Genomic DNA, 24,285 nt, shown 5'->3' on the forward strand with positions numbered 1-24,285 from the left:
ATTGTATGTATATTAAAGTAAACTAAGAGCTGTGAAAACTTTTTAAAGCATTTATTTCATTTCAAGTCAAGCTCTGTCCATAGTTTGCAATAAAATGTCTTTAACATAATGCACTACTTTTTAAACAGAAAAAAGTGTGTATTGTGAAATCTGAGCATTAATAATGAAGTATTCTAATGGTATTAGAGCTATATGAATGTATGTTTCTTTGAAAGTTAAATATGCTTTGATAACGAGAACAACAGAAACATCTGTGTGTGTTTAGATTCTCTCTCTATAGGTAATGTTCTGCTAACCTCAGGAATGTGAAATGTTTACATTGACCATCTGGCATGGGGGTTCTTCTGGAAACAAGATCTGTGCTAGGTAGAAACCCCCCCTTAATGTATAGGTTAGCTAGCAACCATCTGTATAGGTTAGCTAGCAACCAGTCAGGGCCGGCTTGTGGCATAGGCGGAATAAGCAAATGCTAGGGGTGCCGTCCATTCATAGGGGTGTCCTAATGAGTGATTTCTTTTTTTTTTTACTTTTACAATTTGTTACTAATACTATTTTAATACTATTAATTTGAAATATGAATTAGCATCAGTAGCCTACTGATGAAGGAAAAGGAAAGTATGGATAAGTAATGTGACGTGATTAATGGTTTCTTATTACATAGTGGTTACCGTTGGAGAAGTGTTACTAGTACTAGCTAGCTTGCTTTGGACAATACTTGTCATGTTTGCTAATTTAAATAGCTAGCTAGAGTTAATGTCAGTTACTTTGACCTAAAATGCATATTGGGAAGACTTTTGAACAATTTTGAGAAATACACTTTTTCTTTCAAGTGTGCTGCACAAACCATCCACTGTCTGCCTCAGGAAACCAGGTATGGGCCTATATTCTATTGACATCTTAGCTAGCCTACGTTAGCCCTGCATGTAAATGTCAATTAAAATGCTTTTCCTTTCCCATCCCCTTTGGTAATTAATAGTTGTAAGCCTTTGCATTTTCATTACTGATTAGTCTTATATGTATTATAGTAAACAGCATGCTAGAAGTGCTCATTGAATACATGTTTTATGCATGAATGCTACGTGTAAGTACTCTTTCTATTTGTGTTTAGGTTATAATTTGGCTTAGGTGCTATTATTGTATAGTTTCACCATCGGCATATTTTTATTAATATAATGTAACACCCAATGATCACATACTCCTCTCTTCAGATGCACTTTTGAAATACTTGAATCTCACCCCAGCAAATCCTGGGCCCTCTCCAGACACCTAATGCAATTCAGGACAGTCCAGCGATGCAGCATCAAGGGCTCCTGTACCCTCTATCTCAGCACAGCTCAGTGATGCAGCATCAAAGGCTCCTGTACCCTCTACCTTAGCACAGCCCAGTGATGCAGCATCAACAGCTCCTGTACCCTCTACCTCAGCACAGCCCAATGATGCAGCATCAAGGGCTCCTGTACCCACTACCTCAGCACAGCCCAGTGATGCAGCATCAAGGGCTCCTGTACCCTCTACCTCAGCACAGCCCAGTGATGCAGCATCAAGGGCTCCTGTACCCTCTACCTCAGCACAGCCCAGTGATACCTCAGCACAGCCCAGCAATGCAGCATCAGGCATCTAAAGAAAAGCTGCACCCATACACCCTACTGAAAGCTATTTCTGCAGTTTCTGTGTGAGTGTATGAACATAATGATCAGTGATAGAACTCGCTGCGATGCAAGGGGCAAAGTTTTGCTTAGGGCACCAAATTGGTCAGGGCAGGCCCGGTTGACAGTGAGAAGGTACTGGAGCATTCACCTGACAACATATGTGCTACAATTTACAAATAAAACTGAGCAAACCTCTCCCTCGATTTGTAACAGGTTCTTTATTATTGATCATTATATGCAACAGCGAAATTATAATAGTATTAAGAACACATTCTAAAATTACAATTAATCGCAACTAACTACAGACGATTATGTGATTGTGATTATTTTAATCATTTGACAGCAATACTTATCAGCAATGGAATAAAAAATGCTAGTATACCTCAGGTAAAACACCAATGCAGTCAAGGTTACTCAGGTTAAGATCATGTAAAAAAGCTTGTATCAAACATTTTAATTACCCCCTTGGACTTTTCCAGATATAATTTGGTCACAACATGACTAAGAGATTTGCCAAAGAACAACACAAAAAAGTATTTAAAATCAAAGTGAAAAATAATCTGCAAATTGGTTTCAAATTTATTACAAATATAAAACAAGATTTATTGCAAAAGTATTTATCCTTTTGTTATGACACACCTGAATGAAGTGTGTTGCACCCAACTGTCTTTCAAAGTCACATAGTTAAATGGATTCCACTTGTGCAGTTAAGGTGGTTCACATGATTTCAGGTTAAATACAGCTGTCTCTAAGAGGTCTACAAAGCAAATCTGAAAAGGTATCTCCAAATGCATAATTTAAATCTGAATAAAATTGGCTACAAGAATATTCCCAAAGCATGACATATCCCATGGAGCACAGTATTGTCCGTTATTAGGTAAAGGAGGGAATGAGGCACAATTGTTTTAGAACAGGCAGTTTTCAGGGGAGAAGGGCATTATTTTGGGGCATCAAGTGGCCACTTGCAATTCTAAAGGAGTTGTTTTAAAGCCATTGTTTAAAAACCTCAACTAAAGTTTGCTAGAAGGCATGTGGGAGACTCTCAGACCAATTGGAAGAAGATTTTATGGTCCTTTTTGGCCTCAATGTTATAGGTTATGTTTGGCGCAAGCCTAACACTGCCCATTATCCTAAGAACACCACTCCTAACGTAAAGCATGTGTGTTGTGTGGCAGCATCATGCTATGGGAAGGCTTGTCTTTGCTGGGGCCTGAAAAGCTTGTAAAGATAGATAGCAAAATAGATGCATTCATAAACAGAAATCCTGTTTGGGACAATATGAGAATTTCATGCCACTATTATACTGGTCAGAATTAGCCCAATTTAAGATTTTATCCCGATTCATAACAATCTCAATAACAACTCTGGTTTCTAGCTCAAAACGGCTGATCGGATATTCTTCCATGACATAAATATTGTTCTTGTGCATTTAAAAAGTCAATACAATGAAATAATTTCAAAGAGAGTTTTTAATAATTAATACTATAATAACATGGTAATCTCTAAATGTATATGGTTGCCAGTTTCATTGACAATACATTGCAGAGTATGTTTAGTGGAATTCAGAACGGCCATTTGTACTGCATTTGCCTTCATTGCCCATCTATACATTGCACATCTGTAACATACATTATACTTAATACAAGTACATTTTCTGCCCACTTCTATTTGCACTTCTTGTTAGATGCTCACTGCATTTCGTTGTACAGTACTGTACTTGTTCAATGACAAATTTGAATCTAATCTAAAAAAAAATAAATGAGATATGCTCCACCAGTTAAATAAAACAAGTAGTTGGAAACACTTTGGTGACTGGTAAGAGATTTATCAAGTCACCAATCTGAGGATCAGGGGTTAAAAAATATATTTAATTTCTTACCGGTACTGACCTGTGGGTGAATGCGCTTCCATGCGCATTTTATGTGCCTTACTGGTTAAGGATAGGTCTATTTGTGTCGATTCTTTAAAATACATTTATAATTCATTATAACAGCTCCCCGTTATGTTGTGCGCATAATGTATTGTGCAGATCATGCAGATCAACAATGTTATTATGGCCCTCGCAAATTATATTGTGTTTGTTTTCTCTGTCATTTTCAGTAGGAAAGCGTTAACAATTAGCCAACAATATAAACAAAATTATATTTAGAAAATCGAAAAAGATGTGTATCCTGTTCATATTTTCTACAATTTGCAGTTTGTTAACAGCTTTTTTTCTGAATGCATAGTAGCTGCATGTCTTCTAGGATATCATTGGTTTGTTTGAGTTCAACATTGTTTCAACTGCTTATTTTCCTTGGTAATGGAATGGTCAGGTATATAGCGAGAAGTGGAGATGTGATCAGAAGCTTTTTTTGTAGAATACTATAAGTGTAGTGGTTAGATTAGTACTGTTGTAAATGTATTGGAAAACTAGTTTATTATTTATATAATTACAATACAATCCCAACTCATAATGACATAAAATTTTGATTTTCATTGTAATTGACAATATTCTTCAATTTACGCTAGCAGAAACATTCGGCTCCATTGACCATACATTGCAGATGATGTTTAGTGGTGTTGTACAATGTGAGATGTGCGCTCCATTTGTAAAATGAAACAAGCAGTCAAGGAAATTTCATTGACTGGCAGAACTTTTTCAAGTCACTCCTGAGGATTATCCTGATTTACGACTATCCCAATTATGGAGTTTTTCCACTATTTCATAATCGTGAGTATTTTCCAAAGCGTTTAGTACTAAAATCGTCTATCGTCCCATCCTGCAAGAGACCTGGGACAATATTCATCTTCCAGCAGGACATGAGCCCAAACATACAGCCAAAGCCACCTTGGAGTGGCATAAAAATAAAAATGTCACTGTTCTGGAGTGGCCCCATCAAGGCCTGGATCTCAATTCAAATGGGAATATGTGGAAATATTTGGTGCTGTTCACCAAAAGGCCAACATGAAGGAGCTTGAGCAATTTTGCAAAGAAGAATGGGCAAAAATTAGGGATGCACCGATACTAAATTAAATCGTATGAAAACCAGAAACCAGGCACCATAGTGAAAGGCCTGTTCATTAACCACTACACCACAGAGCTGTACATTTGCTGGGTGTCAGTATAGCCTCTTGTCTCTATCCTGAACAAATCCTCTTGCCACTGGCCATTTTAATAGTTCATTGGCATTTCGTGAATGAATTTTTTTACTTTCATGGCAAAACAACATACTTTTTTCTTTTATTTGTGAATGACATGTATACAATAACTATCAATAAAGGCGACGATAACTAACTTTTTTATCAAGTGAAAAGACGAGAGAATTGTGGAATCTACCAGAAAGAATTAATAAATGTTGTTGCTCTTAATATATTTGGACTCTTCTAGGTCTTCCACTTGAGAGGCACTGTCTTTAACCACTACGCCACGGCATTACAAGTTTCAGCAGTCGCTAGACTCCAATGAGGATTGTGTTAAACTAACATTTCTTATTAAGCGTCTATGAACTGTATTGCTTTTGCCACTGGCCGTTTTAACAGCTTATTAGCCAGTAATAGGCTTACTAGTATCTACTAACTTCCTAGGAAAAATCACAAGAATTGAGCAATTGCTAACGAGACTATGAACTTTTCCATGCCAGAAACAGTCGCAATATAACCGTATACAGTTTCAGTTAGGGCTTACTATAACGTAACTACTTTATGTTTAGCCAGCAAATGTGTTTGTCAATCCTGACCCAAAACGCATGCAAACCATCAGAAACAGTCACAATATAACAGTGAACTGTTTTATTTCAGGCTTACTATAATGTAGATACTAACGGTTTTAGCCAGCAACGTTTTTGTCTACACGGAATAATGATTAATATTGAAAGCAAAACATCAATTAAAAAGTATTGAGATCAAAAATATATATATTGCAAATTAAATCTTTTGAAATGCGAAAACAAATTGATTGAAAATGAATGCATTATAATTATTTGAGAGGGAATATTTTTTCTTGATAGCACGATTGGGTTAAAACAAATATATTTTGGTTACGTTACCCTGGATTTTGCTCTTGTTTTCTTTTTTTGTGGTAGTGGGTTTTTGACACAAATTTCACGGTGGGTGGGTTTAAGAGAAGAAATGCATCCCCATTGGTCAACCAGACTGGGCAACAGCTCCAGTTCATTTATGTTGTAGGCTTGCTACCAGAGTTGCCAAGTCCACATTTAATACGCAACTTTGGGCTTATTTCTCTTTAAATCATTTGAAATCATCACAGGTTGTTAGGAAAATCTGACAAGCTACTTTGTTTTTTTACATTTATGGTCGCTACTTTCTCTAAATGTATTGACTGACACTGTCTGCTCATAGCCTCACAATATTATCAGTGCTGTAGTGTAATTCGCTCTACTACAATTCCCCACATGGACATATCCCACTCCCTTCTCCCTCCCATTGGCGAAAAATTTAGTTAGAATTCCAAACAATGTTTCAAGTTTCAATGTTTGTTTGTCAAATGCACCGACCAACACAGCATCATCCTGAACAATTATATTATTTTGCACATCCAGGGCACGAAGCTCCCGTTCCACCACATCCCAAAGATGCTCTATTGGGTTGAGATCTGGTGACAGTGAACTCATTGTCATGTTCAAGAAACCATTTTGAAATGATTCGAGCTTGGTGCATTATCCTGCTGGAAGTAGCCATCAGAGGATGCGTACATGGTGGTCATAAAGGGATGGACATGGTCAGAAACAATGCTCAGGTAGGCCAAGGGGCCTAAAGTGTGCCAAGAAAACATCCCCCACACCATTACACCACCACCACCAGCCTGCACTTGGATAGCATCTTGCAGTTGATGGAGATTTGTGGGATGCCCATCCAGGGCACGAAGCTCCCGTTCCACCACATCCCATAGATGCTCTATTGGATTGAGATCTGGTGACTGTGGGGGCTATTTCAGTACAGTGAACTCATTGTCAGGTTCAAGAAACCAATTTGAAATGATTCGAGCTTTGTGACATGGTGCATTATCCTGCTGGAAGTAGCCATCAGAGGATGGGTACATGGTGATCATAAAGGATGGACATGGTCAGAAACAATCCTCAGGTAGGCCGTGGCATTTAAACAATTTCCAATTGGCACTAAGGGGCCTAAAGTGTGCCAAGAAAACATACCCCACACCATTAAACCACCACCACCAGCCTGCACAGTGGTAACAAGGCATGATGGATACATGTTCTCATTCTGTTTACGCCAAATTCTGACTCTACCATCTGAATATCTCAACAGAATTCGAGACTCATCAGACCAGGCAACATTCTTCCAGTCTTCAACTGTCCAATTTTGGTGAGCTCGTGCAAATTTTAGCCTCTTTTCCTATTTGTAGTGGAGATGAGTGGTACCCGGTGGGGTCTTCTGCTGTTGTAGCCCATCCGCCTCAAGGTTGTGCGTGTTGTGGCTTCACAAATGCTTTGCTGCATACCTCGGTTGTAACAAGTGATTATTTCAGTCAAAGTTGCTCTTCTATCAGCTTGAATCAGTCGGCCCATTCTCCTCTGACCTCTAGCATCAACAAGGCATTTTCGCCCACAGGACTGCCGCATACTGGATGTTTTTCCCATTTCACACCATTCTTTGAAAACCCAAAAAATGGTTGTGCAAGAAAATCCCAGTAACTGAGCAAATTGTGAAATACTCAGACCGGCCTGGTAGAGAACCACAACATGTTTATTGGGGACAAAATGTTTGTTTTATTACTGAAAAAATCCTACCTAGTGCAGAGTACTTTGTATCGGTACACGGTATCTGCAAGAATTCAAATATAAGTACTCATACCAAAAAAAGTGGTATCGGTGCATCCCTAGACTAAAATTACTGTCTAGATGTACAAAGCTTGTAGTGACATGTGGCTGTAATTGTTGCCAAAGATGTCTGTGATGGAATTTGGAATTTAAAGACTAGAATATTGTTTTAATATTATTACTACTTTATTAAGTTGGCATTTGTGTTTTTGTATTCTGTTGTTTTTTAAATTCATTTATATATTTAGTATGCTGTGAAGACACAATGAAGGAATAAGAGGTGGGTCATAAGTGGCAGAGGAATGTATGTCTTATCCTTATAAGGTAATGATTAGGGAGTTGCAAAGGAGAGAGTACTATAAAACTTGTTAGAAGGACCTTGGTACTTTGAATTTTGCTCGATTATCAACCATGTGTGGTTGTATTTTGATGATAATCCCATGCATGTAAAAATAAAGAAAACACAATTGAACTTGCGACTCAAGAACAGTATTTTGCCTTTACAGTGTTTCTACCAAATATTGAATATAGGTAGGCAATACTTATGCAATATATCAAGGCCGTAGCCATGGAGTCAACATTGAGGGGACCAAATCAGCCGGGGGTCTGGGGGTCCCCAAGTAAAACATTCAAAGAATTTTTAAATATTTATAAGACACTTAACCATCAATATTCACACAATCTGATATCACTGTGTTGGTGTTGTTCCTACAACATCATAATGTTGCTCCAGGCCCAGAATATTCCCCTGCTCCCCAACTTTTGACCTAACTCTAACCTCAGAGACACCTGTGCTTAAAACCTAACCTCAGTGGTACCTGTACCTGTGCCTAAACCTAACCTATTTTACAAGCCCCCCCCCCCCAATTAATTTTTTTCAAACTACACACAGAACATAAACCGTAAACCTACAACCGGTAGTAATAAAAATGGCAATTTGTTAAGTTTAGGTATGATTATGCTTAAATTTGCTAATGATTATTTTGGAAAGCGGTGCATGGTTGCCTGTCGTAGCATAGCACATTTTTATTTTATTTTAAAGCAATTTTACCAAACTCTGAATAAGTCTGTAAGATATCTAGGCCTTGCCATTCTTGAGAGTGCATTTGATAACTAGTTTGTTTCATTTATTTTGGAAGTAAGATATTTCTGCATTACATACATGAACCAACAACTGGTCCTTCTGCAAGTCAAGGAGTCCTAGCCAATTCAACTGTATAGAAGATAATGACGTGTGTGAAACTTTGGACCAGTAATAAACCCATAACTGGGTCTCAGTCAATGTGTATGGGTCTTCCAGCAGGACAATAACCAGAAACACACATAAAAGGCACTCTGGCTATAGAGAGTTGCAGGATTGTTCTGGAGTGGCCATTGATGAATTCAGATTAACTTTCAAATAAAATAAACTCTTATCAGAGCAATTTAAGGATTTTAAAAGGCGAGAGTGGTTTTAAGAACTGTGGAAAAGTAGTTACTGTTGTGCTCAAAAGTTTGCATATCCTTGGAGAATTGGTAATATACACTGATTACAATTATAAAAGCAACACTTAAGGCACACCAATAATCGTGCTGATCATCTTGAAATGCCACACCTGTGAGGTGGATGGATTATCTCGACAAAGGAGAAGTGCTCACTAACACAGATTTAGACAGATTTGTGAACAATATCTGAGAGAAATAGGCCTTTTGTGTACATAGAGAAAGTCTTAGATCTTTGAGTTCAGCTCATGATAAATGGGGGCAAAAAAGTGTTGCATTTATAACTTTGTTCAGTGTATGTACTATTTGTAAAGAAAACATGAGTGAGCAGGCAAAACATGTCTTTTATTTCTTATGGGATTCATATTCAACTGTAGGTTACAACAGAATGGCACAATCATAAAACAAAACATGGCAAAGAAAAAAGTGAACAGACCCCTGTCAAAAGTCTACATACCATTAGTTCTTAATACTATGTATTGTCCCCTTTAGCATCAATGACAGTGTGCAGTCTTTTGTAATAGTTGTTTGAGGCCCCGAATTCTTGCAGGTGGTATAGCTGTCCATTCGACTTGGCAAAATGCCTCCAGGTCATGCAAAGTCTTTGGTCGTCTTGCATGAACCGCACGCTTGAGATCTCCCCAGAGTGGCTCGATGTTATTAAAGTCAGGAGACTGTGATGGCCACTCTAGGACCTTCACCTTTTTCTGCTGTAACCACTGGAGGGTCAACTTGGCCTTGTGCTTAGGGTCATTGTAATGCTGGAAAGTCCAAAGAGTGTCCCATGTGCAGCTTTCGTGCAAAATTATGCAAATTGTCTTCCAGTATTTTCTGATAACATGCTGCATTCATCTTGCCATCAATTTTCACAAGATTCCCCATGCCTTTAGAGCATATATCCCAAAGGCAGTTTTGGCTGAATTCTTTCTTGGTCTAACTGACCTTGGCTTGGTATCAAGAGATTTCTGAATTTTCCACTTCTTAATAAGTGATTGAACAGTACTTACTGGAATTTGCAAGGCTTTGGATATATTTTTATATCACTTTATAAAGTTCCATTACCTTGTTACACAGGTCTATTGACAGTTCTTTTCTGCTCCCCATGTACAGTTTTTGTGCCACAAAAACCTGCCACAAAAAATGCCAGCTTTTTGTGATGTGAAAGAATGGGACAAAGATAAATCATGTCAAAACTTTTTCCACTTTTAATGTGACCTATAATGTGAACAATTGAAAAACAAACTGAAATCTTTGAGGGGGAAACATTTTAAACATTATAATAACCTGGTTGCATAAGTGTGCACACCCTCTTATAACTGGGGATGTGGATGTGTTCAGAATTAATCACATTCAAACTCATGTTAAATAGAAGTCATTACACACCTGGCATCATTTAAAGTGACTCTGATTAATCACAAATAAAGTTCAGCTGTTCTTTAGGATTTTCCTGACATTTTCTTAGTTGCGTCTCAGAGCAAAAGCCATGGTCAGCAGAGAGCTTCCAAAGCATCATAGGGATCTCATTGTAGAAATATATCAGTCAGGAGAAGGGTACAAAAGAATTTCCAAAGCATTAGGTATACCATGGAACACAGTGAAGACAGTCATCATCAAGTGGAGAAAATATGGCACAACAGAGATATTACCAAAAACTGGACGTCCCTCCAAAATTTATGAAAAGACGAGAAAACTGGTCAGGGAGGCTTCCAAGAGGCCTACAACAACATTAAAGGAACTGCAGGAATTTCTGGCAAGTACTGGCTGTGTGCTACATGTGACAACTATCTCCTGTATTCTTCATATGAATGGGCTATGGTGTAGGGTGGCAAGACGGAAGCCTTTTCTTACAAAAACAAACAACAAGTCCCCGAAAAGCATGTGGGAAATGTGTTATGGTCTGATGAAACCAAGGTTGAACTTTTTGGCCATAATTCCAAAAGGTATGTTTGCCTCAAAAACAACACTGCACATCACACACAGAACACCATACCCACAGTGAAGCATGGTGATGGCAGCATCATGCTTTGGGGCTGTTTTTCATCAGCTGGAACCGGGGCCTTAGTCAGGATGGAGGGAATTATGAACATTTCCAAATACCAGGCAAATTTGACACAAAACATTCAGGCGTCTGTTAGAAAGCTGACGATGAAGAGGAAGTTCACATTTCAGCATGACAACACCCAAAGCACAAATCCAAAAAAGCATGGCTTCAACAAAAGCAGATTAACGTTTTGGAATGGCCGAGCCAGAACCAGACCTGAATGCAATTGAACATATGTGGGGTGATCTGAAGAGGGCTGTGCACAGGAGATGTCCTCGCAATCTGACAGATTTGGAGTGCTTTTGCAAAGAAGAGTGGGCAAATATTGGCATGTCAAGATGTGCCATGCTAATAGACTCCTACCCAAAAAGACTGATTGCTGTAATAAAATCAAAAGGTCCTTCAACAAAGTATAATTTTAAGGGTGTGTACACTTAAACGTAACCAGGTTATTGTGAGTTTTTTATTTTTCCCCCTCAAAGATTTCAGTTTGTTTTTCAATTGAATTGTTCACGTTATAAGTCACATTAAAGGTGGAAAAAGTTCTGACATGATCTATCTTTGTCTCATTCTTTTTTACACCACAAGAACCTGGCATTTTAATAGGGGTGTGTAGACTTTTTATATCCACTGTATTTAGCCTACTCAGTGCATCCACGTGAGCTAACAAACTCATTGACCATTTTCACCTGTGTGTTACCGTGTGTGTCTGAAACAAGGCCAAACTTTCAATGGTATGTAAACATTTGCTCAGGGCCATTTTGGTTATCATTACATTTAAAAATGGAGCCAAACAACTATGTGATAATAAATGTTTTCACATGATCACTATCCTTTTACAGTTACTCTGCATGATCAGTCATATTTTCAAAATCAATGCCAATATTTCAAAATTTCTGGCAGGGTATGCAAACTTATGAACAACACTGTATCTTTACAAAAGAATGGGCAACAAAATGGTCTGGTTTTGAATCATTTTATTTATGTGTAGGGATGTGTTTCAGGCACAGTAGTTATAGCTTAGAGGTTAGAGCATCAGTAACCAAAAGGTTGCTAAATGAAATCCCTAAACTGGCAAGTTGAAAGTGACCCCAACACCACTCCAATACAGAGACTGGTTTACATGCGGCACCCAAATCTCACTTGGATCTTAATCCAAACTGAAAAATCTTGCCTTAAAAAATTAAGCACCCTAAAATGTCCTCACCTGCAGGCCCTGGAGGTCCGGAGCATCCTGGTGAACCAGTTAATCCTTTAGGTCCCGGTGTTCCAGAAAGTCCTGGTTCACCTACATCACCTTGGTCACCTGGTGGGGCTGCGGGAGGGAGAAGGCAGGTTTTCTTTACCGGTAGATCACAAAATTGAACCTAATAATTAAAATATACACTGATGAACCAAAACACAAAACATTTTATTTAGAAGATTTTCTTTTCAGAATGTTTTTTTTTTAAGTATTGGCATCCCTATAATCAATGGTTTTTGAAGATGACATGGGATTGTATAACAGCACTGATCCTTTTTCTGTAAAGTATGGTTTTGGACTGCCCTCTTCAATTCAGGCCATAGGTTCTCAATTGGATGTTTCAATTAGTCCAACGCCTGAGATGGCCATTGTAAAACATTGATTTTGTGGTCTTGTAAAACATTTTGTGTTTATTTTGACAACCCTTCCAAAGAGCTTGTTGACATAGAGGTGGCATCAGACAGTGGATATTGAGACTTAATAACCCCAGAATACCACTAGACTGTGCAGTTCTAAAACAGTGGTTTTTGGATTGTTCTTTGCCTCCCTCAGCACCTTCCTCACTGGCTGTGGGGGCTAAAGATTCTTCTTAATGAACATTTGGATTATTTCCCTGAATGTGCTTAGCAGTATTCTTTTAATATATCCTTTATCAGATCTGTCTAGGTCAATAAATACCTGTCCCCTTTCAGAAAAAGCTCTTTGGTTTTGATAATCACCAAGACAATGATAATCCAAAACATTTCACTTCTAAGGAGAACATTTAAATCACCACCTCTCGGTGGCAGTGTAACTTTCACAATGCCACAAAAATGAAGGGAGATGTCATAATTTTCATCACTGAAATGAATTGCAACAGGACTGTTGTAGACATTACTACGGATCATACTTTAATGTTCAATATTAAATTCAACACTACTTCCTTGGGGTTTAAGGCCCAGTGTTTTGTAAAAGCACTGTGTGACATCTGCTGATGTAAAAAGGGCTTCATAAATACATTTGATTGATTGATATTACACCATTTTTATTTCCTAGATGTTTTTCCAATGTATGCCAAACCACAAGGGCAAATATGTCTTATAGACCGATCAGCCACAACATTATAGCCACTGACAGGTGAAGTGAATAACACTGATAATCTCGTTATCATGGCACCTATCAATGGGTGGACTATATTAGGCAGCAAGTAAACATTCTGTCTTCAAAGTTGATGTGTTAGAAGCAGGGAAAATGGGCAAGCGTAAGAATCTGAATGACTTTGACAAGGGCCAAATTGTGATGGCTAAACAATTGGGTCAGAGAATCTCCAAAACTGCAGCCCTTGTGGGGTGTTCCCAGGCTGCAGTGGTCAGTACCTATCAAAAGTGGTCCTAGGAAGGAAAAGCGGCAAACTGGCGGCAGAGTCATGGGTGAACAAGGATCACATGGGGAGCGAAGGCTGGCCAAAAATAAATAAATGCCTGAAGATTTTGGTGTTTGGACATGTGGACTAATGTATCTTTTGGGTAGTTTTTAGGGTTTCCGGTAAATGGTGTTTTCGTTCGGAGATTGGAAACCTGGCCAACAGGGCAGACTGGAGGAATATGGCCGTGGTAACGTACGGAAGTTATAATATTACATTTGTTTGGAAGGCGTAGGCTACGATATGTAGAAAGTCTGGAAACTTTAAGAAAGTTTGTGTGGGTTATGTTGATCTCTGTGTTGTAGTTCTTTTCGCTCAGGTTGGATGTATCGTCCCTTTGACAGGCCCCCACCCTCCAGCAGTGTTGCAACAGGCCGATCGCTGGGACGCCTTGGAGGTTTGCATCGTCCCACCCAGCCCGGCGACACTGCATCAGTGGTGATAATTTCCCTACAATCGACGTAGCCAACCCCACTGGTGGCCGAGATGGCCCCGACTCGTTTCGCTCTATGGACCTTTTCGTTGTGAACATGGTGATGCAGGAGGCCGTTTTGCTCCACTTTGGAAGTGTTGAGAGAGTCTACGCAGGTCAAGAAAAGGTCCAAAAGGGGGGAGACGAACACACCAGATACGTAAACTCTGTGTTTGCAGCGGATGAGACCGACGACGACTACAGACCTGGGGTTGTTGAAGAAACTATGCTAACTGCTACGTTTAAATTTATGAAGCTACCACTAGACATTCGACTGGACTTTGGATTTTTGGAAGATACCAGTGGGAATCAAGACCACAGCTGTTTAGATGTTGTGTTCCCGCAAGAATAGAGGCAGTTCCGGCTGCCTCTTTGGCCTTGCCGCGAGTGATCCAACGGGAACACGCAGGAACGCTAAACCGCCTGAGGGATGGGTGCAGACGTTCAGAGGAGATGGACCAGGGAGCATTAACCAGTGAGATCATTCCTTAACATAACCCTGGTTTTTATATGACATATTTTGAGTATACAGGATTTACAGACGTGCTCAAATTTGTTGGTACCCCTCCACAAAAAATGAAGAATGCACAATTTTCCCTGAAATAACTTGAAACTGACAAAAGTAATTGGCATCCACCATTGTCCACCATATTTAATAGAAATCAGACTTTGCTTTTTTATTTTTTATTCAACATAATATTGTAAATAAGAAAACAAATGAAAATGGCATGGACAACAATGATGTGACCGCTAACCTAATATTCAAATTTCAATCAAATGTATTTATAAAGCCCTTTTTACAACAGCAGTTGTCACAAAGTGCTTTACAGAGACACCCGGCCTTGAACCCCAAGGAGCAAACAACAGTAGTGTTGAATTTCAGTGGCTAGGAAAAACTCCCTAAGAAGGCCGAATATTAGGAAGAAACCTAGAGATGACCCAGGCTCAGAGGGGTGACCAGTCCGGGTGAGATATTAAGAGTCCAATTGGAATAATTAATACATTTCTCTGGGCTAAATCCAGAGTCTATTTGATTCTAGACTTGGTCAAAAGTATGACTAGGTGGACAAGGACAGGGACAGCAACGGCCCCCCCAAACCAGGTACTCCACAGGTGTGGACCAGGACCACATCTCCTCCTAAAATGTAAAACTGGAGGAGACTGAGAAAAGTTAGAAAGTGCATTCCTCATATCCCCCAGCACAATAATATATTCCGTTGTACAACCTTTAGAGGCAATCACTGCAATCAAACGTTTTCTGTAGCTCTCAATGAGACTTCTGCACCTGTTAACAGGTAGTTTGTCCCACTCTTCCAGAGCAAACTGCTCCAGCTGTCTCAGGTTTGATGGGTGCCTTTTCCAGACTGCAAGTTTCAGCTCTTTCCATAGATGTTCGATAGGATTCAGATCAGGACTCATAGAAGGCCACTTCAGAATAGTCCAATGTTTTGTTCTTATCCATTCTTGGGTGCTTTTAACTGTGTGTTTTGGGTCATTATCCTGTTGGAGGAACCATGACCTGTGACTGAGACAGAGCCTCCTGACACTGGGCAGTACGTTTCGTTCCAGAATGCCCTGATAGTCTTGAGATTTCATTGTGCCCTGCACAGATTCAAGGCACCCTGTGCAAGGTGCAGCAAAGCAGCCCCAGATCATAACCGAACCTCCTCAATGTTTCACTGTAGGTATGGTGTCCTTTTCTTTGAAAGCTTAATTATTTCGTCTGTGAACATAGAGCTGATGTGACATGCCAAAAAGCTAGTCCTCCTGGGTCTTCTTCCATGGAGCCCACTTTCACTCAAAAAGTGATGGATGGTGCGATCAGAAACTGACGTACCTTCACCTTGGAGTTCAGCTTGCATCTCTTTGGCAATTATTCTTGGTTCTTTTTCTACCATTCGCACTATCCTTCTGCTCAATCTGGGGACGATTTTCCACTTGCGGCCGCGCCCAGGGAGGTTGGCTACAGTTCCATGGACCTTAAACTTCATCATCATCATATTTTGCTTACCCATGCCAGGTCGCGGGGGCAGCAGTCTAAGCAGAGATGCCCAGACTTCCCTTTCCCTAGACACTTCCTCCAGCTCTTCCGGGGGGACACCGAGGCGTTCCCAGGCCACCCGGGAGACATAGTACCTCCAGCGTGTCCTAGGTCTTCCCCGGGGTCTCCTCCCGGTGGGACGGGCCCAGAACACCGTTCCGGAGGCATCAAAAACAGATGCCCAAACCACCTCAGCTGACCCCTCTCGATGTGGAGGAGCAGCGGCTCTAATCTGAGCTCCTCCCGGGTGACCGAGCTTCACACCCTATCTCTAAGGGATCGCCCAGCCACCCTGCAGAGAAAGCTCATTTTGGCCGCCTGTATCCGGGATCTAGTCCTTTCGGTCATGACCCAAAGCTCATGACCATAGGTGAGAGTAGGAACGTAGATTGACCGGCAAATCGAGAGCTTCGCTTTGCGGCTCAGCTCTTTCTTCACCACGACAGACCGATACATCGACCGCATTACTGCAGAAGCTGCACCGATCCGTCTGTCAATCTCCCGTTCCATCCTTCCCTCACTCGTGAACAAGACCCCTAGATACTTAAACTCCTGCACTTGAGGCAGGCACTCTCCACCAACCTGAAGTGGGCAAGCCACCCTTTTCCGACTGAGGACCATGGCCTTGGATTTGGAGGTACTGATTCTCATCCCCACTGCTTCACACTCGGCTGCAAACTGTCCCAGTGCATGCTGAAGGTCCTGGAAGACGTGACGGCGGGATTGAGGAGATCCTCGAAGTACTCCTTCCACCACCCGATGACATCCCCAGTTGAGGTCAACAGCTGCCCACCTCTACTGTAAACAGCGTTGGTAGGGCACTGTTTCCCTCTCCTGAGGCGCCGGACGGTTTGCCAGAATCTCTTCGAGGCCAGCCGATAGTCCTTCTATATGGCCTCACCGAACTCCTCCCAGGCCCGAGTTTTTCCTAGGCTGCAGTCTGCTTGGCCTGCCGGTACCGGTCAGCTGCCTCAGGAGTCCCACAAGCCAACCAGGCCTGATAGGACTCCTTCTTCAGCTTGACGGCATCCCTTACTTCCGGTGTCCACCACCAGGTTCGGGGATTGCCACCTCGACAGGCACCGGAAGCCTTATGGCCACAGCTCCGAGCGGCCGCTTCGACAATGGCGGCGGAGAACATGGTCCACTCGGACTCAATATCTCCAGCCTCCCTCGGAATCCAGTCGAAGCTCTGCTGGAGGTGGGAGTTAAAGATCTCTCTGACAGGAGACTCGGCCAGACGTTCCCAGCAGACCCTTATAGTACGCTTGGGCCTGCTGAGTCTGTCCAGCTTCTTCCCCCGCCATCGGATCCAACTCACCACCAGGTGGTGATCAGTTGACAGCTCCGCCCCTCTCTTCACCTGAGTGTCCAAGACATACGGCCGCAGGTCAGATGAAACAACAACAAAGTCGATCATCGACCTACGGCCTAGGGTGTCCTGGTGCCACATGCACTGATGGACACCCTTATGCTTGAACATGGTGTTATTGGACTTCTGTGACTAGCACAGAAGTCCAATAACTGAACACCGCTCGGGTTTAGATCAGGGGGGCCGTTTCTCCCAATCACGCATTTGGTAAAAGTTTTTTTTTTTTTGACGGGTGAATATGCATACTGGTCTTTGGAAAGGTTTTTGTGCGAAATGTGAAGTGGAGTGGTTGGACCCCCATGTCTCCCTCGCTAATCCTGTGTTTGTTACGTGGGAAAGCTTGGGTCCTTGGGTGCGGTGGTGCTGTGCAGTAGTGGACTGGGTCCCTTGTCATATGGTGGGAGTGGAATTTTCCATAGCAGCCCAAGCCTATAGAGAAAGATTTGTGTGCACTGTTTTGGGTAAACAGGAAGTACATCTTATTCCACATGACGACTGGGTCCATCAGGTCTGTGCATTCGAGGTGGCTGCTACAGATCCTTGGTTAGCGGAAGTTCCACTCTCCTTGTGGTCACAGCATAACTATGATGTTGGGCTAATTAACAATGCACAGCCTCTTGTTGTTACACCTGGAGGACCCCATAGACCACGCCAGGCTCAATACCCACTGAAAGTAAAGTCCAAACAGCCCCTGTAACACTCTTATTTTCCCAGTAAAGAAAACCAAGGTTGTGGGACAACCTGTGGTTTGGCGATTTGTACAAGAAATTAAATAATTTGGACTGCGGTAATTAGACTGCAAGATGGAGTAGAGATTTGTCCTGTATATAATGGTTTTGGATAATTTAAATGTCAATACCTGGTTATAGTTGGCCTAGTAAATGCATTTCCATTTTGGTATTCCCTGTGCACGAGGGATCCGATTGGCTGCATTGTGTATTCCTTGGTGGAATATTTGATCTTGTTTACCAAGGTTTTTGTTAAGTTGGAGGTTTTAAATTAGCAAGGTTTGGCTTTGTTTGGTGTACACTTGGGTGAACGCATTCATTGCATCGTTAATGTGATTCTTTGGCGAGGCCCACTCTTTCAGCTTTTGCCTAAGCGCCGGTTACGCAAAATTTAAACTCGCCTTCTAGTGTTGTGCTGGTGACTGGCACACGTAGAGGTATTCGCCTGATAACTTCAGCTTGTATACGATAATAATGTCCTAAATTTAATTAGAGGGATAGATTGGAAAATGGTACAGTGATGCTTTTCTACTTGTAGAATATGGTCTTGTGGTTTTATTAGGACAGGTTAAAATATTGTGTTTCTCTCTCCTTGTGTGGAGTAGAATGAAGAACCATATGGCGCTAGTCTTTAAACGTTAAGGACACACGCTGTTTCCCATGTAGACTGGAATTGCATCCAATATAGTCATGGTCTGCAACCGTGGGTAGCCACGGCCCATTTATTCCCCACATTGCCAAAGCCTGTAATATTAGACGTCCTATTTTAAATGTTGAATTGGGTTTGGTTATATGATATACTTTCACTTTGTTTGTGTTTACAGTAATAACTGGGATAATACTTGTGTTATAAGACCTACGCCTGATACTTGTTATTGGTGTGTAAATTCTGGGTTGGTACATGGGGAAATGGACAAATGGGGTTGATTGATGTGACAATGTTTAGAGATCTAGGTTGGAGTATCCTGGGGATCAATCCCTGATTGTAATTTCCCCAATATGAGTACATTCAGTTTCGGGTTAATCAAATGTTAAGTGCAAGCTAACTATGTTTTCCTCTCAATAGCTTTCATGTCGGAATGTATGGTTTTGAACCGTACTTGTAGTGAGGGTAGAGACCTGAAGTCATCCCCCATTGTTAATTGCTCACTGATCACCACTATTTTGAATAACATAGACATGCATCTAAGTTGAAAATTCCCTAAACTTTAGGAGGTTAATTGAGTCATGCTGTTTGTATTGTCACAATTTAGTTTGCCATTGCCTGTGGAAATGCTAATTTTGATATGCTAATTTGGGAGTTTCACTGGGTGAGACAGCTTTGTCCATAGGTTATATGGTTTATAATTCCTTCACACGTGACCGTGTGGCACATTTGTTGTTTTTGATGGATATTCAGTTTGTGACTCTTTACTGAATGTATGCTAGATTTATCCCAAATGTCGATTTTCTTTTTTCATGTCCATCCTGTACTGGTTCTGCTTTCACGCATGGAGTAGTTTTTTGTTGACTCTGTCGTGAAAGCAGGGGGGGAATGTATGAAATGAATAATACTTGAACAAATTAAATAGGTACTTAGAGTAACATGAATAATTGGATTTTCCTGTTTGCATAGTTATAACAGAAAATTGGCATCCCTTAGTTCACAGTGTTTGTCTAATTTGGGTTTTTGGAAAGTTTGTTTTATACTAAATCTAACATGATTATGGTTGAGTAGAATACATCTTACCATTTTGATTTGGTTTAGCTAAGAAATAACTAATTTGATGGGATGAATAAGTGACTAAGTGAATGTTACTGTTCAGTTTGTTTGATATTTGATTAGAAGTAATCATATTAATCTCATGCATTATGGAATAAGTGGGTAAAAAAAAAATGAGCTGGGAGCACATTTTTGTTATTCCTTACATGTTTACTAAGTTTGATATGTTTAATTGAAACTGGGAAAGTAATTCTGCATCAAGTTCTATTCTAGAAAAGCAAGTTGAGAAATGTTACATAGTCTAAATTGTAAAGAGGTACTGACTCACTGACACAAACACCAGTTTGTGGGGTAGGGGGCTGTTTGACATTAAATTCTTTTACTCGTTTGAACTCTTTAGAAGAGAAACAGATTTACCGGTGACATTATCAAAATTGGGTATTCTACAGGTGCTGGTCATAAAATTTGTTTATCATCAAAAATTGTATTTATTTCGGTAATTCCATTCAAAAAGTTAAACTTGTGTAATGTATACATATATATTTCAAGTGTTTATTTCTTTTAATTTTGATGATTATAACTCACAACTAATGAAAACCCCAAATTCAGTATCTCAGAAAAATTGAATATTGTGAAAAGGTTCAATATTGAAGACACCTGGTGCCACACTCTAATCAGCTAATTAACCCAAAACACCTGCAAAGGCCTTTAAATGGTCTCTCAGTCTAGTTCTGTAGGCAACACAATCATGGGGAAGACTGCTGACTTGACAGCTGTCCAAAAGATGACCATTGACACCTTGCACAAGGAGGGCAAGACACAAAAGGTGTGTCCAAGCACATTAATAGAGAGGTGAAGGGAAGGAAAAGATGTGGTAGAAAAAAGTGTACAAGCAATAGGGATATCCGCACCCTGGAGAGGATTGTGAAACAAAAACCCATTAAGAAATGTGGGGGAGATTCACAAAGAGTGGACTGCAGCTGGAGTCAGTGCTTCAAGAACCACCACGCACAGACGTAGGGCAAGACATGGGTTTCAGCTGTTGCATTCCTTGTGTCAAGCCACTCTTGAACAAGACACAGTGTCAGAAGCGTCTCGCCTGGGCTAAAGACAAAAAGGACTGGACTGCTGCTGAGTTATGTTCTCTGATGAAAGTACATTTTGCATTTCCTTTGGAAATCAAGGTCCCAGAGTCTGGAGGAAGAGAGGAGAGGCACATAATCCATGTTGCTTGAAGTCCAGTGTAAAGTTTCCACACTCAGTGATGGTTTGGGGTGCCATGTCATCTGCTGGTGTTGGTCCACTGTGTTTTCTGAGGTCCAAGGTCAACGCAGCCATCTACCAGGAAGTTTTAGAGCACTTCATGCTTCCTGCTGCTGACCAACTTTATGGAGATGCAGATTTCATTTTCCAACAGGACTTGGCACCTGCACATAGTGCCAAAGCTACCAGTACCTGGTTTAAGGACCATGGTATCCCTGTTCTTAATTGGCCAGCAAACTCGCCTGACCTTAATCCTATAGAAAGTCTATGGGGTATTGTGAAGAGGAAGATGCGATACGTCAGACCCAACAATGCAGAAGAGCTGAAGGCCACTATCAGAGCAACCTGGGCTCTCATAACACCTGAGCAGTGCCACAGACTGATCGACTCCATGCCACGCCGCATTGCTGCAGTAATTCAGGCAAAAGGAGCCCCAACTAAGTATTGAGTGCTGTACATGCTCATACTTTTCATGTTCATGCTTTTCAGTTGGCCAACATTTCAAAAAATACTTTTTTTGTAATGGTCTTAAGTAATATTCTAATTTTCGGAGATACTGAATTTGGGATTTTCATTAGTTGTCAGTTATAATCATCACAATTAAAATAAATAAACATTTGAAATACATCAGTATGTGTGTAATGAATGAATATAATATACAAGTTTCACTTTTTGAATGGAATTACTGAAATAAATCAACTTTCTGATGATCTAATTTTATGACCAGCACCTGTAATTCGGCTACATTGAATACTTGGTGTTCATTATTCTGGTTTTGACTCGAAAGGAACCGGAAATGTCAATTCCATGTATATTTACATTTTCAATGACTCTTCATTATTTTTATAGACGTATACCTATGTACTTAATTTCTGTCCTGGTAGGCAAACATTGGAATGTTAATGGTTAACAGATGTTTCTTTAAGGGGTGAATGATGAGACAACAGGTTTGCTTGCTATTGCCTAGCTGGTTTGTTTCTCAAGATAACACCAATGTGTCCCTAATTGAATAAGGGGACCATTCTTCAAGACTAGGGTTCGTTATCCTTAGGTCAATAAACCATCCCCCCACTCCAGGGGAGATAGGGCATAAAACTGTGTGTGTGTGGGGGGGGGGGGGGGGGGTCATGTTTTATGTCAGGACAACAATGTCTTATGTGTCAGTGCTTAGAAGAAACGGACGCTATGCAACATTTGGTGGAGTAATTAAATGTTAAATAACAGTTACGTATTAGGTAGGTATTTTATCATTTATGTGAAGCAAAGGTGAATTTGATTGTAGTTCCGATACAACATAATCAGATGTAATTATATAACAACTGAGATCTGGTTAGGTGAACGGAGAATTGTTCATGAACCACTCTTTCAGAGTGATACTTCAACGTAAGCAAACTATCTTAACTGATGATGAGTTAATGTAATGGGAAATAGAAAATTGTGTTCTTCTGTTCTTTTTGTAGTTTTATCTGTTGGTTGTTAAACCAACTATAGAAAAGAGTGGAATTGTTATTTTGTTACACTAGCAGAACAGAAGCACCAGAAATGTTAATGTTTTAACTATACTGTTAATGTTTACAACTGTTCTAAACTATTTAGACAAAGGAAGCAGAAAGACATTGGAAATATAGTTTTGAGTGTTTGGTTAGACTGGGTTCTAATGCATTAAACACGATGCAACAAGCTAATGTAATGGACATATTTCTGATTATGTACTGTGCAGTTGCAACTAATCTTTTCAAAGAGAATTCACTTGAAAGCAATTCAGCGATAGAGGACTGGTTGGAGCCCAGAGACTGAGTTTGGCTTAAAGGACAATTGTGAGCTGGACTAATTCTAGTCCTGATGATTCTGCCATGAGATGGAGAAGGCAACCTTCAACCGAGTGGATGGAGGCTAAGGAAAGCTCCAGTTCTGGACAACGTTTACTGGGGCGCGGAAGACCAACTGCACGACATCACGCCATGCTGGTTGGGTCCCTATCAGGTACACCTCATCTGCCATCCAGGTAGCTGAGAGAGGCGACAGGAGGGCTTCTATGTTTCAAGATAAGGCACAGTGAATTGAAGTCACTGAGGGAAAAGTTAATTTTTTGGTACTAGTAACCATCACTTTTGACCAGGCCTGATAGCACAAAGGAGAGCACACAGATTCTCCTGACCTGGCTGATAAAGCAGCTAGAATGGAGACAACTAGAGCTGTGTCACGGTAACCTGCATTTGAGGTATGAAGGACAACACCTTGGAATATACATCTGACATTCACGTTCTGTTACAATGGTCTGCCAAGAAATGGTTGATAACTGACTGTCTGACGTTTGGAGGAGCAGAACATTTGTGATGACTTTGGAAGTACACCTAATTGGAACCATGAGAAGACTTTTCAGTGAATCGAGCAATTGGCATGAGAGGACTTTGTACTAGTGACAAATTGAAGGATGTAGGTGTTTACACACCCACGTGTCGATGCTACATATCCCATACTGTCAGTATATGTGAAATTACTCCCTTTCACCAATGATTTTAACATAAAAGGTTTTGTTGTACTATGTTATAGTTCTGTGTAATGAAAATGTGTGATTGTGGAGTTTAATATGCAGGTAATGGTCTAGAAGCATGTAAAGGAGGATCCAGACATTTCAGATTTGTTCCGTTCTCTAAGTATAAGGGTAATGATATCAACAGGGTCATGTTGTTAAAGAGTACTGTTTTGTTGCAGTCTACATCCTAATGAGTAAACTGTTTAAGGATTGATACCAAGGGATGATTTGGTATGAAGAGGATGGATTGTTATGGAAATTTTGAACTAAGGTACATTTGAGAAATGTCTGTCTCTCTATTGCCTGCTATGTAAATCTTTACTTTGATTATGACACACGTCTGTATAATATCAGGGCATTACTAGGTACTATGACCAACAGTAAACATTATGGCAAGAAGGATAAGGTGGGGGGAAAGTCCACCCTTTGGGTAAAACTTATGTGACACAAGACAGATGGGCAGCATCTTACCACACATCCAAGTACTGATGACTGTTCATGTATTAAGTTAGAGACTCCTCTGACAATTATTTTGTAAGCGTTTGATGCGTCTCTCTATTTGCAAATAAACTGTTAA

General features: G+C 40.5%; 1 protein-coding gene across 5 annotated transcripts in view; it reads right to left on the reverse strand.

Annotated features, from left to right (window-relative positions):
• Nucleotides 1–24,285, reverse strand: part of col4a4 (collagen, type IV, alpha 4) — a 295,816-nt gene that overhangs the window by 59,877 nt on the left and 211,654 nt on the right. For all 5 annotated transcript variants that reach the window (XM_034292008.1, XM_034292010.1, XM_034292005.1 and 2 more), the window contains one exon: nucleotides 12,157–12,264. In XM_034292008.1, coding sequence (XP_034147899.1) covers nucleotides 12,157–12,264 — 108 coding nt within the window. The remainder of the gene's footprint in view (nucleotides 1–12,156; nucleotides 12,265–24,285) is intronic.

Source organism: Esox lucius, chromosome 1 (genome assembly GCF_011004845.1).
Source record: "Esox lucius isolate fEsoLuc1 chromosome 1, fEsoLuc1.pri, whole genome shotgun sequence".
NCBI lineage: Eukaryota > Metazoa > Chordata > Actinopteri > Esociformes > Esocidae > Esox > Esox lucius.